This window comes from Jatropha curcas, chromosome 1 (genome assembly GCF_041381405.1).
Source record: "Jatropha curcas cultivar XTBG-Jc1 chromosome 1, XTBG_Jcur_1.0, whole genome shotgun sequence".
Lineage (NCBI taxonomy): Eukaryota > Viridiplantae > Streptophyta > Magnoliopsida > Malpighiales > Euphorbiaceae > Jatropha > Jatropha curcas.
Genome location: NC_143151.1, coordinates 4107893 through 4123976, shown reverse-complemented (window position 1 = coordinate 4123976; position 16084 = coordinate 4107893). Strand labels below are relative to the sequence as shown.

General features: G+C 27.0%; 1 protein-coding gene across 3 annotated transcripts; it reads right to left on the bottom strand.

Annotated features, from left to right (window-relative positions):
* Nucleotides 1-34: 34 nt before the first annotated feature.
* On the bottom strand, nt 35-5203 carry LOC105628103 (RING/U-box superfamily protein). Of its 3 annotated transcripts, none has more exons than XM_012209442.4 (8): nt 4760-5198; nt 2917-3414; nt 2439-2601; nt 1758-2055; nt 1506-1578; nt 1335-1425; nt 925-1004; nt 35-516 (listed from the first exon to the last, which is right to left on the bottom strand). In XM_012209442.4, the coding sequence occupies exons 1-8, from the start codon at nt 4838-4840 to the stop codon at nt 259-261; spliced, it is 1542 nt and encodes a 513-aa protein (XP_012064832.1). In that variant the 5' UTR covers nt 4841-5198; the 3' UTR covers nt 35-258. The 3 variants fall into 3 exon arrangements, with proteins under 3 accessions (XP_012064832.1, XP_012064833.1, XP_012064834.1); XM_012209443.4 differs by having other exon boundaries at nt 1764-2055; XM_012209444.4 differs by having other exon boundaries at nt 297-516; nt 1229-1425; nt 4760-5203.
* Between the last annotated feature and the right edge of the window lie 10881 nt (nt 5204-16084).

The window sequence follows — 16084 nt, the reverse complement described above, 5'->3', positions numbered from 1 at the left end:
TTTTTTTTTTTTTTTTTTTTTAAACTATTCTAAATCCTGTTAAAACCCAATCCAATGTATTGCCTCTTTCAAAGCATGAACATTCCTTACAATACTCAGCAAGGTATACAATTCATAATTTGGTATTCTAGCATAATTTGGTTGAACAAAAATGATCCTATTTTGGGTATATTACAAAGGCAGCTTGCTGTCACTAAGACAAAGCATAATTTAAGCCACAGCACTTCTCATTTTTACTAAAACTAAGTATAAACTAAATTAATTGCCATTGAAAGATTCTGGATTTTCCACGTCATTTCGACGGCGATCACGAGAGCCTCTTTGGGAGGAATTTGTAGTTCTTGGGAATTGACCTGGTGGTCCTGTCATCACAAAGGAACCTTGTTGCTGCTCAGATTGAGCAATCCATCTTCTTCTCCATCTAAAGATCTCAACAAGTATGGAACTCCCGCTCATTGCTACACCAAACCCGGAAAATGTTGCTAGGAGAATGGATAGAACTGCTTGCAAGTTGACCTGTAGACCATAAAGGAATTTAAGGATGTGAAATATTTTTTCTTCAGTTTGGGCGCTTATCTCAAACTCTGGCAACTCCTTCCTCTTTCAATATTTCTAGTTCTCCAAAAATAAAAAATAAAAAAGAATACATGCAAGGATTTTAAACTTTAAGTTCAAATTGGGTCAAGAGTTAAAAGACTGCAGAAAAACTAAATTTCAGCTGCTCCTGATAAACTCACCGTCTCATATCTAAGATATGCTTATGATTCATGCTCCAGAACATAAACAAGGCTCAAAAGAACTTGGACCAAAAATCAATTGCATGACTATAAGACTCTAGTCCCATAATTAACTCATTCAAGTACCTTTTCCTAGATACTGTTTTTTTTCCCTTATCAAGTCAATGTGAAACATAAATTTACTTACCAATGAGTAAAAAATATGAGCGAAGAGAACAACCAAAGCAAATTGAATGGATGCATAAACCCAAACGAACCTTCTCTTCACTGCAAAGACAAACTCAAGAAGTGAGGAGAAGAAATTTTCTGTGAACAAGAAAATTAAGATTTTTTATTGGTCTGTCAAAAATTTGTTCTGCATATAAACTTTTGTCAAAACATGTATAGTCAAGAATTAATCTATACCGTAACAGTTATAACAGTCAATACAATGAGCATACATGTAATTAGACAAATATTTGACCTACCAAATTCAAAAATGTAATTTTTACCACTTTTGATCCTTGCTTTCTAATTCATTTTCAGTGGTTTCCATATATGGTATCCTCACAGGAGATTCAAAGCATATCTTTTTCTTTTGAGAGAACGGCTCCTTACCCATGGTTGATGAGATCATGGAAGAGAGAAGACCCAGTACACAAGCAAATGGAAGGGATATGGCAATTGCACCAGTACCCATATTTCCAACCTGCACACAGAAAGACATATTATTAGAAAAGAGGTAAAATGGTAATTTCGTGAATCTGGCAGTGAAGCTGCTTATCTTACCAGGAGCTGCTCAAGAAAACAAAAGTAGGCAAGCATGCTAATGATGACGAGCACGGGCACTTCCTGCCAAACCCTGATTAGACAAGAATTAGTACGCCTAAAGAAAACAAGGCCAGATAGATGAGAACTTTAATTTATGACATAGTTTGAGTTAATCATACATTATAACTGAGTTTAGCATAATCTCCTCACATTAGAAAAGGTCAAGGCTTAAAGCAGGTATCAATAGGAGCAGCCCAAATATTTACTTGCCTGTACCTATTAGCATCTGCCGGATGAGCTCTGATTCCTCCATTGGCTCGAGCATGGACACTCTGAATTCGTAGAAGAGTGACAGGCAGGTTCTTAACCTCTTGCTTGCACACATCACAGGTCTTGTTACCTTTGATGCTAAACCATTTCACAGCACATTCTTGATGGGCCAGAGCAAGTTCACCTTTGCAGCTGCATTCCATCTTAAGGGTCTCACCTCCTTCACACAATTCAACCAGACAAATTCTACAAACAGCCTCTTCTTCAGGTATGTCCTCACCATCAGTGTCATCAGTTTCTGAAAGATAAAACTAAGACATTGGTCGGTAGCAGCAAGTAATAGTCTGTAAAATGGAAAAGAAAAGACTAATCTCTCTTTGTTTGCTAAGGATATGGACTTTGGGGAACTGAGACAAATAATTATAGTTAAGAGTTTCAATGCATAAAATTGAAGAAACTGTTTTGTCCACTAAACAGCCAAATAAACATTAAAAAGCAAAAGCATTCAAACTCTTTGACAGTGAAAATGTCTGTAGGCAAAGTTTATGGATCAATGAGTAACAAGTGGCATATTGTTACTGTCAATGGATTCAAGTGACTAAGCATAGAATTTGAAAACTTTTAACCAACAATCACAGATAAAAAACAGCAGTCATCACAAAATTAAGACAGAATGAATACCAGTATCAACCCCTGGAGAAGAATTTGTTTCGACATTTCCTTCCTTCACTCGAGGAGTGGAGGAAATGACACGGAAAAACGAATCCATCCTCCTTATACTTTTTTCTTTATTATTGACAGGGACTGAAAGTGAACGAGATATCTGTCGCTGGGTTCCTTTTCCCTGCAAAAGCAATTACCAACTTGAAACAATAGATGGTAACCTTAAGACAATGCAATAAATCAATAGCAGGAAATGCTTAAGAAAAAGTCAAGGACAATGTGCAGTACACCATTGATTGACCAACAAACATATGTGCTGTCAATTAAGGGAATACTGGTAAATTGACTGCCCTGTTACTAGGCATGAATGAACAAGGGATTATGCTATTGTAAATCTAGGAAGCTATAGTTCTAATTTCAACTCCGGCAAAGTACAAATTTTGCAGGGCCGTTAAGCTGTTCAACTATGTTATCAATATAACCAAAATTAACTAACATTTGAATTGAGTGCACCACCAATGCATCCTCCACGTGCTGACTCTGAGGTAGAATTTTCAATTGGAGTTACAGGCAGAGATGATGTTCTCTTCATCCTTGGAGTAAATATCTTTGACAGCGATAATGATCTTGAGATCGAAGGCTTCTCTCTTGGCAAGGTACATGAAGAATCTGGAGCTAGGTTGGCAGCCTTCTCAGCATCTGTTGTAGAAATTCGGGACTTGAAGCTTAGTTTAGGCAAGAGACTCCTTAAGGATGATTTGCCTCTAGATGAGGAAGGACCTGGGGACCCACAAGCTCTTGCATCAGTAGAATTAGGTGTCAAGAAGAAATTTACTTTCCTAGGAGTTGGACTAGGTGTTGGAGGAATCTTTATTACAACAGAATCCTGTACAGGGTCTTCCATAGTTCTTGATGGTATCTCCAGAAAGAGATTTCTCCGCTTCCACTGATGAGCATGATTGGCTTCTTCAACTATTCCTGTCGAGTCTTCAACCTGAAAAGTCAAAATGGCCAAAGAACGTCCAATGATTTTTCTCAAAACCTGTATCTCTAAGCCAATGTGCCATAGAATTAAAATGACTTAATTAGAATTACCTTTACAAATAGAGGTAAAAATTAAAAAATAAACGGACAAAACATACCCCCTTGAATAACATGCCAAAATTGACATGCATAACCTTGAATAACATCCCATGTGCAGACGAATAATAAAGGAAAGAATATTTCCAATAATTAATAGCATGCTTACAGATTTTCAATAATGAAAATGTTGCAAAGGGAATAGAACGACTAAAATAAACTTGAAATCCAACAATGACATTAGACAACAGTCTTGCATATTTTCAAATAAGAATATGTTCAGAGGGGAGATTAAGATTTCAAGTAAATATGAAAAATTGACTTCTAAAGTCTAATAGCATCATGGACATAAATCTATACTCATATGGGTATCACGTATCACAAAGGAATATCAAGTAATTTCCAGGTCCATTCCTCCATCCAAAAAGGAAAGACTTTTTCTATCAATCTTTTCCTTTTTAATTAAATTATAAACCTAATGACATTTACCAAAATCCTTAAAACTCATTCATATAGATCCATTTGAGACTGATCAGGACTTAAAAAGGTTGATTAAATCCAGAGAGTTTCAGAAGGCTCCTTCTATCAAGCAGATTCAAATAATTTATTAAAGCATGAGTTAGCTATCAATGGACAGATAAGCCTTGGCTATGGCTAAACACTATTCTAACTAATTATTGAGGAACAAAATCTAAGTTTTTTCAATCGATAACACAAAATCTGGAATTCAAAGGCTTCCATATAGAAGCTAGTGATATTATGATCAAATAACAAAAAAGAATGATCCTTCAGGATTTTCATCTTGCATCAAGTTCCCTATTAAATTTGTAAATTCAGAGCAGAATCTGATCGTTTCAGGTTACAAAGTCACATGAGGCAAGATATATAATGGATATTTCAACTTTTTAAGTCAAGTTGTATTTTTGATTGCGCCCATAAGAAAACCATAAACAAGAGTCTCTCCAGACCTCATAAGCAAATTTATTTAAGAGCATAGTCTTAAAACATAATACCCTGGATCAAACTACTGGATAACTTGATGAATTTTAAATAATTTCCTCAGAATTAAACAGTTTGATTTAAAAGAAAAAAGGCAAAAATTTCAATATAGAGAAGGGAACCCGTCAGATATTTGATCCACATCTCAACACTATTGCAGTTAACAGAATTCCTAGCAGACGGACTTCAATAAAATATCATATACATAACCATATACGAAAAAAAGAAGAAAGAAACAAAGAAGAAGAACATAATAATACCTTATGTACAGTACTAACAACATTTTCTTCGCTTGAACTCAAATCATGCACCTCATTCAAAGGCTTATCAACAGTTCCCATTTTAACATAAAAAAAACAACAAAACCCAAAACCTCAAAAGCCCCAAAAATCTCAAAAAAGGTCTCCAATATTCCAATCCAACCCTTTTCAAGTTTTAAGCAAGACTATCCCAAACTAAAAAAAAATGCAGTAGTAGGACAGAGAGATAGACAGAAGAAGAGAAAGAGTAAAGATGATAGTTTCCCCTTTTTCTTTCCTTGAGAAGAGGAATAATAATGGAAGGAGAGGAGAGGTTGATGACTATGAGTGATGATGTTTCTCAATTCTTTCATTTATGGCTAAAAAAGGAAGTGGAGAGGTCTGGCCTACTGCTACAACTACAGAGGCCCCTCCTTTTCTCTCTCTCTCTCTCTCTCTCTCTCTCTCTCTCTCTCCTTTAACGACACTCACAAGTCCAGTGCGCGCGGACTATTGAATCAACTTTTCTCGAGTCCTGCTGAAAATAATACGGTCAATGAAATCGTAACTATTTTCGTAATATTAAATTTTATTTTGCTTTTAATTTATTCATATTTGTTAATAAAAATTTCATTAAAATAATATTGACAGAAACTAAACAGTCATCTCACTTCTATGATTTGAATTAACAAACTCACATATGCAATTTATATATATCTATCTACGTACATTTGTCTATATAAATATATAAAAACAGAATTTTAAAAGTTGATACGACACAAATGTAAAGTTTTAAAGTGTTAATTTGGCAAGATAAAAATACTTGAGTATAGGCTTTATAATTAAAAAATATTTCAATATCCATTAATTATGATAATTTATAATGCTAATTAAATCTTTAGTTTATAGTTTGAGAATTCTAAAAGTACTTCTAACTTTACACTTAAATCTTTGAAAATCCCATTTAATTAGAATAATAAAATTTTTAAATTGAAAGGTTTCTTTTCAATATACTGTTGGAGTGAAAACATATTTATTATGAATTAATCATACGATATTTAATTTTCTATCTCTTACTTCATTTTTTCTTTATTGTTTTATTGAATCTTTTTATCTTTTTTTAATATTTAACTATTATACGAGTGTTGACAATATCCAATGATACTAGGCTTTTTGGCATTCCTCACTTTCTTTATATTTTTGGCTTATATTTGGATATAAATTTATTTACTAAAGGCAGTTCTCGATGTCATATTTTTTCTTGAAATTGATTAAGATATTAATATTATGGAGATTTTATTACTCTAATATACTCATAATTTATATGTTTTATATCTTTTTTTTGTTTATCATTTATAGGAGGTGACTAAGAAAATAATTTTACAAGAATTCTCATCATTTGATTCTCTTACTTAGTCGTACATAAATGGATATAGAGCATTGTTAGTATTGCAGGAATTAGATGGAAAAAAGATAATTTAATTACATTAAGAAGTATTTTATTATAATGCAGGTAATTTACTTGTTTTTTATCACTATAAGTGACAAATAAAAGTCAACAAAGAAAATATAAAAATAAGCTTTCTATAAAAAAAAATTAAAAATTCTAATTTGAAAAAAAAAAAAGAGTTAATCAGGTATAGTCTGATTGGTCTTCTTATCTCCTATAGTAGATATAGGGAATGAGAGGTATGAGTTCGAATATTCTTCACCGCAAAATTATCACAAATTTAGTGAATGTTATTTGAATGGGAGGATTGACCCTTGCTGTGCAATCCATAAAAAATGAGAGTCAATCTATATTTGAAGAATAAATTCATTTAATTAGAAAACATACCATTATAATTCAAAAACAAAATTTACCTTTTTTTTAATTATTCTAAAGGAGACTGTTAAAAAATGGATATAGTGTGCTGATAAGTCAAACTACACATGAACTTTAGGAAAAAAAGAGCCAACTCTAGTAGAATCAGCTAAGCTTTGAAGTGCTGGAGGAGGAGAAAGCTCATGGAAACCACCAGAAAACGACAATGAAAAAATAAAATCTAATTGTTAATTGAATTAAGTTCTTTTTTTTTAGAATCGGAGCAGTAGATTCAAACTTAGTTCTATTGTCAAGTCGTATATGCACTTATCACTGAGTTATGACTTGATATGCGCTAATTGAAATAAGTTACAACTTAGATTTAGCTTAATTGTCATATTATTTTATTTTACAGGTTTCATTTCATTTATACATGTAAGATTCAATTTCTCACCACAAGTTATAGTTAGAATTTTATCCTCTTGTAGGCTTATTTTATTAATATACTGATTAATTTTTAAATTTACTCTCATTAAACTATTGATTCCTTTTGTTTGAAGAACTAAAATTATGGGATTTTATGAAGTATAAAATATTTTGCAAAAGCCAATTCGAAACAAATGAATTCCATAAAATTTTATGAAATTCATTTGAAATCCAAAGTTGTGTGTATATAATGAAAGAAAATACAGATTTAAATTCTACGAATTGAATTATATAGAATTGAGTATACCTAACTTAAATTCTGCTAAAATTAATGGAATTCCTAAATGAATTCCACAAAATTGACTATTGAAATGATATTAAAAAAATTATCCTCCACTATAAACTCAACTATTTTTACTTTTTTTTTTCCTTTTTATTTATTTTATTTGAAAAATTGCAAACCATAACAACCCTTTTTTTTATCCAATAATAACGTTAGTTTGTATATATTTTTTTAAAATTCCAAACCATTAATGACATTTTTTTTAAGTCTACTAATAACGCTAATTATTATTACTATGAAACTATAAAAATTAAGTATCAACAATTGTTTTCAAATGTAATAAAAAACAACAGTAACATTCTTACTATATTTTTAATTTCCAAATCAATCACTTAATCAATAAAATTTTTTACATTAATTAAAAGTAATTATTATGATTAATGTTACTGCTTATATAATTAATTAATCAACTTGAAATATTAGTGTACTTATTTATATGAAATTTATTATTTATATTTAATAAAAAAATGACAAATTATTATATTGTACATAATAAATATAATTGTTGTTTGTGATTTATTTTTGTTAAATTATTATGTCAAGGGTGTTATAAAAAATAAAGACAAATGAATTTTCATTTAAGAATTTATTCCAAACATAATTTTGTAGAATTCAATGAATTTATTATTTTAAATTGTAGCATACAAATTCATTTGCAAATAAATAAATAAATTTTATAACCATGATTCATTTGTTCCAAACGAACTATAAGTGTCTTGATTGTGGTGACGTCAAAACAAGACGGTAAATGCTCAACTTAACATTTTAAATGTCAAGTATGCTCTACTTGAGTATTTGGTATTTTATATTTATATAACGTTACTATTTAGTCTTTTATATTTACTAGTCTTCTTTATAACGTGAGTTACATATTGACTATGCTCGTTATATATTCATTATTTATACTCGTTTAATTTTTTATTTATATAATATTAAAGTATAAATTCTTATTTAAATTGAGTGGTTAAATTATATTACACTTTATATATACAGTAAATATTTTTTTGGTTCTATGTCAACATACTAATTCATACGGTTTTTATTATAGGTTAGTTGCTTTCATATATTCATTTTTTTGGTTCTATGCTGGTTATATATTCATTCCTTATACTAGTTTAATTTTTTATTTATGTAATATTAAATTATAAATTCTTATTTAAATTGTGGTTAAATTATATTACACTTTATATGTACAGTAAATATTTTTTAGATTCGATGTCAATTCAAACGGTCTTTATTATACGTTAGTTACTTTTATTCTATGTTTTAAGGAAAAACGAATTGATTTATAAAAATCATCATATCGCTTTTATTATACATTTATAATTAATTTACATGTTTTGGTGATAACTTTCATTGTAATCTCTTGTAGTGAATAAATATACGTTAACAATAAAATAAGAAAGTCATCTAATAAATCAAATTAAATATTTATAAATACTTATAATTTTTTTTAGCCAATCAAATCATGAAAGCATTTTAAAAAATTATTAATAATATTATATTTTTTAAATAGATATAGGATTTGAATTGTATAAGACATTAATATAACTAATTAAATTCGAAATGTTTAAAAATAATAATTTTTTATCTTACTTTTTGGCTAACCAAATTAAAAACGAGCTGACTTGACATGTTGTCCTTTGAACATTTTTTTTTTTAGAAAATTTTTATATTTTTTAATAATTTTTGAGCATTTATTTATATGTATATATATAACATATAAAAATTTGAATAACTAAAACTTTACAACTTTTGATTGTTGAATTTAAAATTTTAAGACTTTTAAATTATATATATATATAAATATATAATTTGTTCACCTGAGTTAATAGAATGTCGACATAATGTCAATTCTTTGGTCTTATTTTTCTTTCTTTCTCTTTTTTAATTTTTTTGAAAAGAAATAGAGAATTATATAATATGACAAAAAATTTGTGCTTCTTATTATATTTAATATAATACATGTGTAGGAAAAAGTTGAGATAGAAGCAAAAGAGCATAAAAAGGGAAGAGATACATAAGATTGATATTAATCGAAACTCAATATTTCCAAAACTTGTCAGGTATTTAAAAAAAAAATTATTTTTAATCTTTGTGCAATCAATTATATAATATTGAATATTTGTTGTAGTTATTTTTTCAATTTATTGTATAGTTATTATTATTATTATTATTATTATTATTATTATTATTATTATTATTTTGTAATTTATTTTGTTTGCCAAGATAACAAATTAGAGAAATCTTTTACTATTCAAGGAAGTACACATTTACTCAATTGATTTAATTAAAGGAAAAAAAATCATTAAATTCAATAAATATATTTAAAATAATAAAGAGAATTTATAAGATAACATCTAATAAATTATAAAATAAATTTAGCATTTATATTTAAAATGATATTTATCATTTAAATTTAAATTTTATATCTAATAATTATATTTTAAAATTAATATTCATTTTTAATAATTATTCAAAATCTATATTTCAATTTTGAATTTTAAATTCTTTTTTATTTTTTTATAAGATCACTTAAAATACCTAAATAAAACTAATATTATCGGCTTACATAACATTCACAGAATTTTATAAGTAATTTGAAATGTTATATTTGCATCGGTAGCAAATTATAATTGGATAAAATATATTGACTTTGTAAAAATTAAACAGTAATCAACACTTATCCTTTTACTTTTGTAAAATAAAAATTTAAAAATCTGAGAATTTAAACAAGTTTAGTTTAAATTTATTTTTATCTCATTTTTATTATTCATCTAGTATAGAGTTATAAATAAAAGTAGTTTCAAAACAAATGACAATATACAATAAATAGAACAATCTACGCAGCGCACGGGCTTTGCCTAGTTTATAATAAAATTATTGAATGGATTGACTATATTATATTTAAATATAATAAAGATAAATATTTTAAAAATTTATACAATTATGTTCGTGATTTGCAAAGTATAAAAATGAGAAAAAAATTTTATTATTTCTTAAAATTTACGAATATGATACTATATTTATTGTCGATACAGTACTTTTGCGAATATAATACATATTTGTGAAAGGAAAAAGTATTTAATTAGTCATTTATTTACTAGTTTAGCAAAACTAAAATTTAAAGAATAATTAATATCAAATAAAAAGAAATGATTATAAGAATTTGAATTGGAGTAGCCTTTCTCGTATTTTCATGTGGCTACTAAAGGTTGGCAGTTGGCACTTTTCTTGCTCCCTTTTGTTTTTTCGAACTTCTATATTCTATGGCCAAGTGCCAAGCAACGAGTATCCGTCCTCCTCTTCATTTATGACTAAAATATACTTTACCGCCTAAAGTATATCTTAATTAATGTTTTGCTCACTATTTTAAATAAATTACATAATAAACGTCAATTTGATAACTGAATTTATTTAAAATTAAATCTGATCTTTTATGTCAATTTAGCCATTAATATAATCGACGTTTCACCATTCTTGTTCTATATTAAAAACACCACATGAAATTTTTTCAACATTTCTAAATTGAAGTTTAAATATACAAAACGACATTCGTTATAACACGGTAAAATTTATAAAAATATTTTATAAAAAGTATAGTATAGTTTTAATATGATCAACATGAGAAATACACGAATTTCATATTAATTTTAAAATGTTCAAATTAATATATTTTATGAACTCAAAATCACCATTTAAAGTAAATAAAATATAATATATTTCATATAGGTGTTCCTTTAATTCTTATTTAATTAATTATTTTAATAATTTATACAGTTCGATCCCAACTATAATCTTAAATATCTGTAAATGCAGTAAAGAAGAAGCGGCTAAATTAGGTTAAGATATTAAATATGATATTTTCAATCATTTTAGCAAGGAACTAAAATGTTAATTCTAATTTTTTTAATCATTTTAAACTACATGAAAAGTTAGATTAGCCGGAAAAATCAAATTTAACCTTCTTAATCTCGCTAAATAAGTTCATAAATCAAAACTGACCTTCTTATTTTTTTATTTTTATTTCAAGAGTAACAGCTTGCCTTTATAATGCTAGAAGAGTACAGAGTACGAAGGATGACCTGAGCTGAGCTGGGGAAAATAAAAAAATTTCTTTAGTGAAATAATGTTATGAGCAAGTTTTTATGCTAGCATTATTTATTTTAGAATAATGTTAATGTTATTATTAATTTTGTAACTACTTACGTTTATGCATAAAATAAAAAATTTTATAATACCGATTTAATATTTTTTTAATTTATTGGAGATTTTTATGGGTCGAAATAACACTACGGATTACACAATATAAGTAGCCTTTCCCTTGACTCACCAAATTGATGAAAACAGTTGTGGTTGAGAGAACTTGAACTCGAGACCTCTCACTCCTCACATAAATAAAAAGACCAAATAGACCACCACGTGATTGACTTAACCAATTTAATATAAAAGCTTGTTAGTTGTTATTTTGTAATTGTTAATATCAATTTTGTGCAGCATTAATATTGGAAAAAATAATAAAAAATTATTTCTTATAATATACATATTATATTTTTTAGTTTAATTTATTGAAATGATATGAAAAAAGTTGTTCATCTACTGAAAATAAATAATCTTAATAATATTATTAAAAAATGATGTGTATGTCATTTTCTTTATTTAAAAAGAAGAGAAAGATAAAAAATTAATTAATAAATTTTCTGTATCAAACAAAATAATCTCACCCAATAAAGACAAAAAAAAAAAAAAAAAATGAAAGAAAAAGAAGTTGGTGGGCAGACGTATGCCACACATTCTCCCTTAGAACAGAAACAAAGAGGAGCACGACAGCCCAAGAACCAAAAAGCATTTTACTTTACTTAAATATTGATAATGCTATTGTTTAATGGGCTAAATACAACAAGACACCTCCAACTTTAGAAGTTTTTGCAATTTTATTTTATTTTAATTTTGACATTTTATAGTAATAACACTCTTAATTGCAATTAAGGATGAAATTGCAACAATGAAGAGTATTTTTATCCATTTTTAGATCATCATTACACTAAGAAAAATTTAAAAATAAAAAATTGAAAAAAGTTTAGTTAATCTATCCAATTGATGTTGAGATTAACAATTTTTAATTTTTAAAATAAATGTAATAATTAATAATTTGATAAATAAATTTTTGTTACTTCCCAAACAAAACTTCTAAAGCATTGACATCAAAATTAATTAATAAATTACTTTCTTTTTACAATTACGTATTTTATTTTCATATTAGCTTTATTTTAAGAATAAAAAAATCTTAATTCTTGTAATTTTTTGGATTGATAATATACCCAAATTAATTTTCATTTAATAAAAAAATAATTTCTCAATTACTTTTATCACGTTTTAAATATTATATTTCTAAATCTATAAATGTATCGATCACTATATATGAATATAAGTTAATATTCAAAGGACATGTGAAATTTTATTTTTATTATTGATTATTTTATTTATTCAACAATAAAGGCATATTTAGAAAAAAAAATTTCTGGGATCAATATATAATAAAATTTATGAAAAGGGTTTCAGTGTAATTTTAAAAGGGATCAATTTAAAAAATCCAAAGGTATTTAAAGGAAATTTGCAAAAAAAAAAAAAAAAAAAAAAAAAAAAAAAAAAAAAGAGGCCAATTGACCCTTTTACTTAATATGCATTCCTAGCTGAATAAGATACTATATTTTAAAAAGAAAGGACAAAATTTTTTTGTTTGCAATTACACTCTTGATTGCAATTGGGGTGATATTGTTGCAAAATATTAAAATTAGAGTAAAATTGACAAAAATATCAAAATAAAATTTTATAAAATTCGATATAATAAATCTTTTTTAATGCTTGAACTTGTACATGTTATAAGTTTATTAATAGTAATTTACTTAAATAATGATCCATGGATATTTTTTTAATTTCTCTTTTGTTGGTAGATTTAACATATTTAAACTATGGAACAAAAGAGCTCATCACCTTTTCCTTGTGTTCGACAACAACTTTTAAATAGTTTTTAGCGTTTTAAGGATGCTAAACGCTATTATTTACAGTGTTCGGTAATATAGTGTTTGAGCTAATTTTTAGAGGTTAAGGTAGAATATTGTGAAAATTTAATTCATGTAACGTTTAGAAAACTACTTAAACAGCTAATAATTAAATATTATTAAAACAGTTAACAATTATCGAAATAATTAATTTTGCCGAATAAAGATTTTAAGTTGTAACCAATTCTTTGAATACAATAAAATATTTTTCTGAAGATGACTTAAAAAAAAAAAAAAAACAAAATCAAACACGTAGAAAAAGGCAAAGAAGCGGGTGGACCAAACGAGCGTGCATCTTGATCTCGGGGTCCGGTTAAGGAATAAATAATCCACACAAAGAAAAAGAAAGTGATGTCCCTATCGAGTATCGACGATCTCATAAAAGGATAAAGCCCTCCTCAAGCCTCAACCTCCGCGCTCGATTTCGTTTGAGTTTTCTAATCCCAACTTTGCCTTTAGCAATATAAAAATCAACCGTTGCCTATTTTTTATTTTTATCTTATAATAAGTAGTCATTTTATTATTTTAATCTTAATAATTATTAAAAAATATCATTTATTACTCTTTAAAACATTAAAAACGACTGATATTTTTTTAAAACAAAGAGAAATCTAACTAAATAGAGAGAGAAAAACAAAAACATCGTTATCTTAAAAAAAAAAAAAAAATCCCACCAAAGATAGTGGAAGTGCATGGGGTTGAGTTGGCTGTAATTTTCCCAATGTGGTTGACAAAAGTCTAATTGTGGTTGTCAACCATTACAACATAACTTCATGGGAGTTGATGAAAGATGAGGATTATTTCATTGAAATGTGTGTGAATTGGTGACTACTTTTTAAAAATCTTAATCATGATTTCATTGTAATGTTCATGAGTTGGATTGCAAATCCTACTCGGTGAACAACTCAATTATTTCAATATTTCTCAAGTTTAGATTCAATCATGAACAACTCTATCTATCTAATTGCGAGGATTCATTAGAAAAATCTATGGTTGAACTACAGAAATTTTCATTTTTGATATTTTAATTAAAATGTCGATAGTAAAATTTTAAAGTGAAATTTTCAATATAATGAACATTTTAAATTTTAAAACAATATTTAGCCGCTTCAAATTATAATGACATTGACATATAAGACAGATATTCGAAATTTGAATATACAAATATTAAAAGATTTTACCTAAATATTATCTCTAGTTCAGAGTAAACAGTGTGCTAACGAATAAAATAGGCTGAAATTAAATGAAAAAGGCCTTGAAATTTCGATTTTCGTCAAAATAAGGTAGGAAAAAAAAAAAAAGAGTTGTCAAGATTCGATAATATATGATGTTGATGGTCTAGATTGATCCCTTTTTTTCTTTTCCAAAAGAAGGTTATTCTAGTGGCAACTAAAGTCATTGATATTCAAAATTCTATTCTTTTTCTTTCTTTCAAAAAGCCTATAAACAATACCATTCTTGATTTCTTTTTTTTTTTTTTTTTTTTTAATTAAAAGAAGAAAGGCTTTTCGAGCTCTTCTGAGGTGGAAAAGAGGAGCATTACAGTCAATCTTTGACAGGAGTAATTTTTAGAAATGGTTCCAAAGACAGTGGGATAATACATGTCATGTCCTAATATTAACATAACCAAAACTCTCAGTGGAATGGCTACGTATTTTATGAAAGTGGCTGGGCTGGCTGCTTCCTTTGTATTTTATTTTATTATCTTAAGAAATGATTGTACTATATAATTGCTAAACAACTTAAAAGTATAAATTTAAAAAAGAATACCCAGTCATAATCATTGTCTGTTTATGCGTATTTGTAAAGATAAGATCATTATAAGGACACCTCAAACACATTATGCTTATTACTTATTAGCAAACAGAAAGAATCTGTTTAAACTATTTTATTTGATTTTGATTTTCCTGTTTTTTTTATTGTCATGCCTATTTGTATTTGTATTGCTCATCGCTTATCTTTGTTTATATACCTGAATTTTAAATATAAAAATAGAAATTTAAATGTGCCTTGTGGTTGTGGATAAGTCCAATTTATTTCATATTAAGCTTTTGTTTATTTCCCTAAAATAAGTTATAGGAAAACATTTTTCATAATTTTCCGTTGTTTGGAGCACTCAGGAAATAATCAACGGAAAATATTTTTCTAGTCAAAGAAAAATTAAGTCATTTTTTTAAGGAAAATAAATTATATTTTCAAGAAAATATAACATTTTTTCAGATATTGTCAAACCTTATAAATCCATATTTTTTAATTTATTAATCATCATAATCATTACCACCAATCACAATTTATCACTGGCCACTGGCGACCAGCGGTGACTTTCATAATTTATATATATATATTATTTAACAATAAAATTTTTAAATTATAAAAACTTTATTATTATTAATATTTTTTATTGTCTTCTGAGATAAAGACTTTAATATTTTTAACTAATTTTTCAATATTATAACCAAACAATGAGAAAATAAGTTATTTGAAAAATATTTTTTCCAATAAAATATTTTTCAGCAAGTTATTTTTCTGCAAATTATTTTACGAAAATAAACGGATCCTAAATTAAAAATGGCGATGATATTTTTTTTTTAGATTCTTTTACAATTAGGCCTTTTTTAAACAATTAGTGAAAATTCAATACAACGGCAAATGCGGGTTTTTTGTCTGCCAATTGGGAAACAATTTTTTTTTATTATCTCATTTTTCAAATT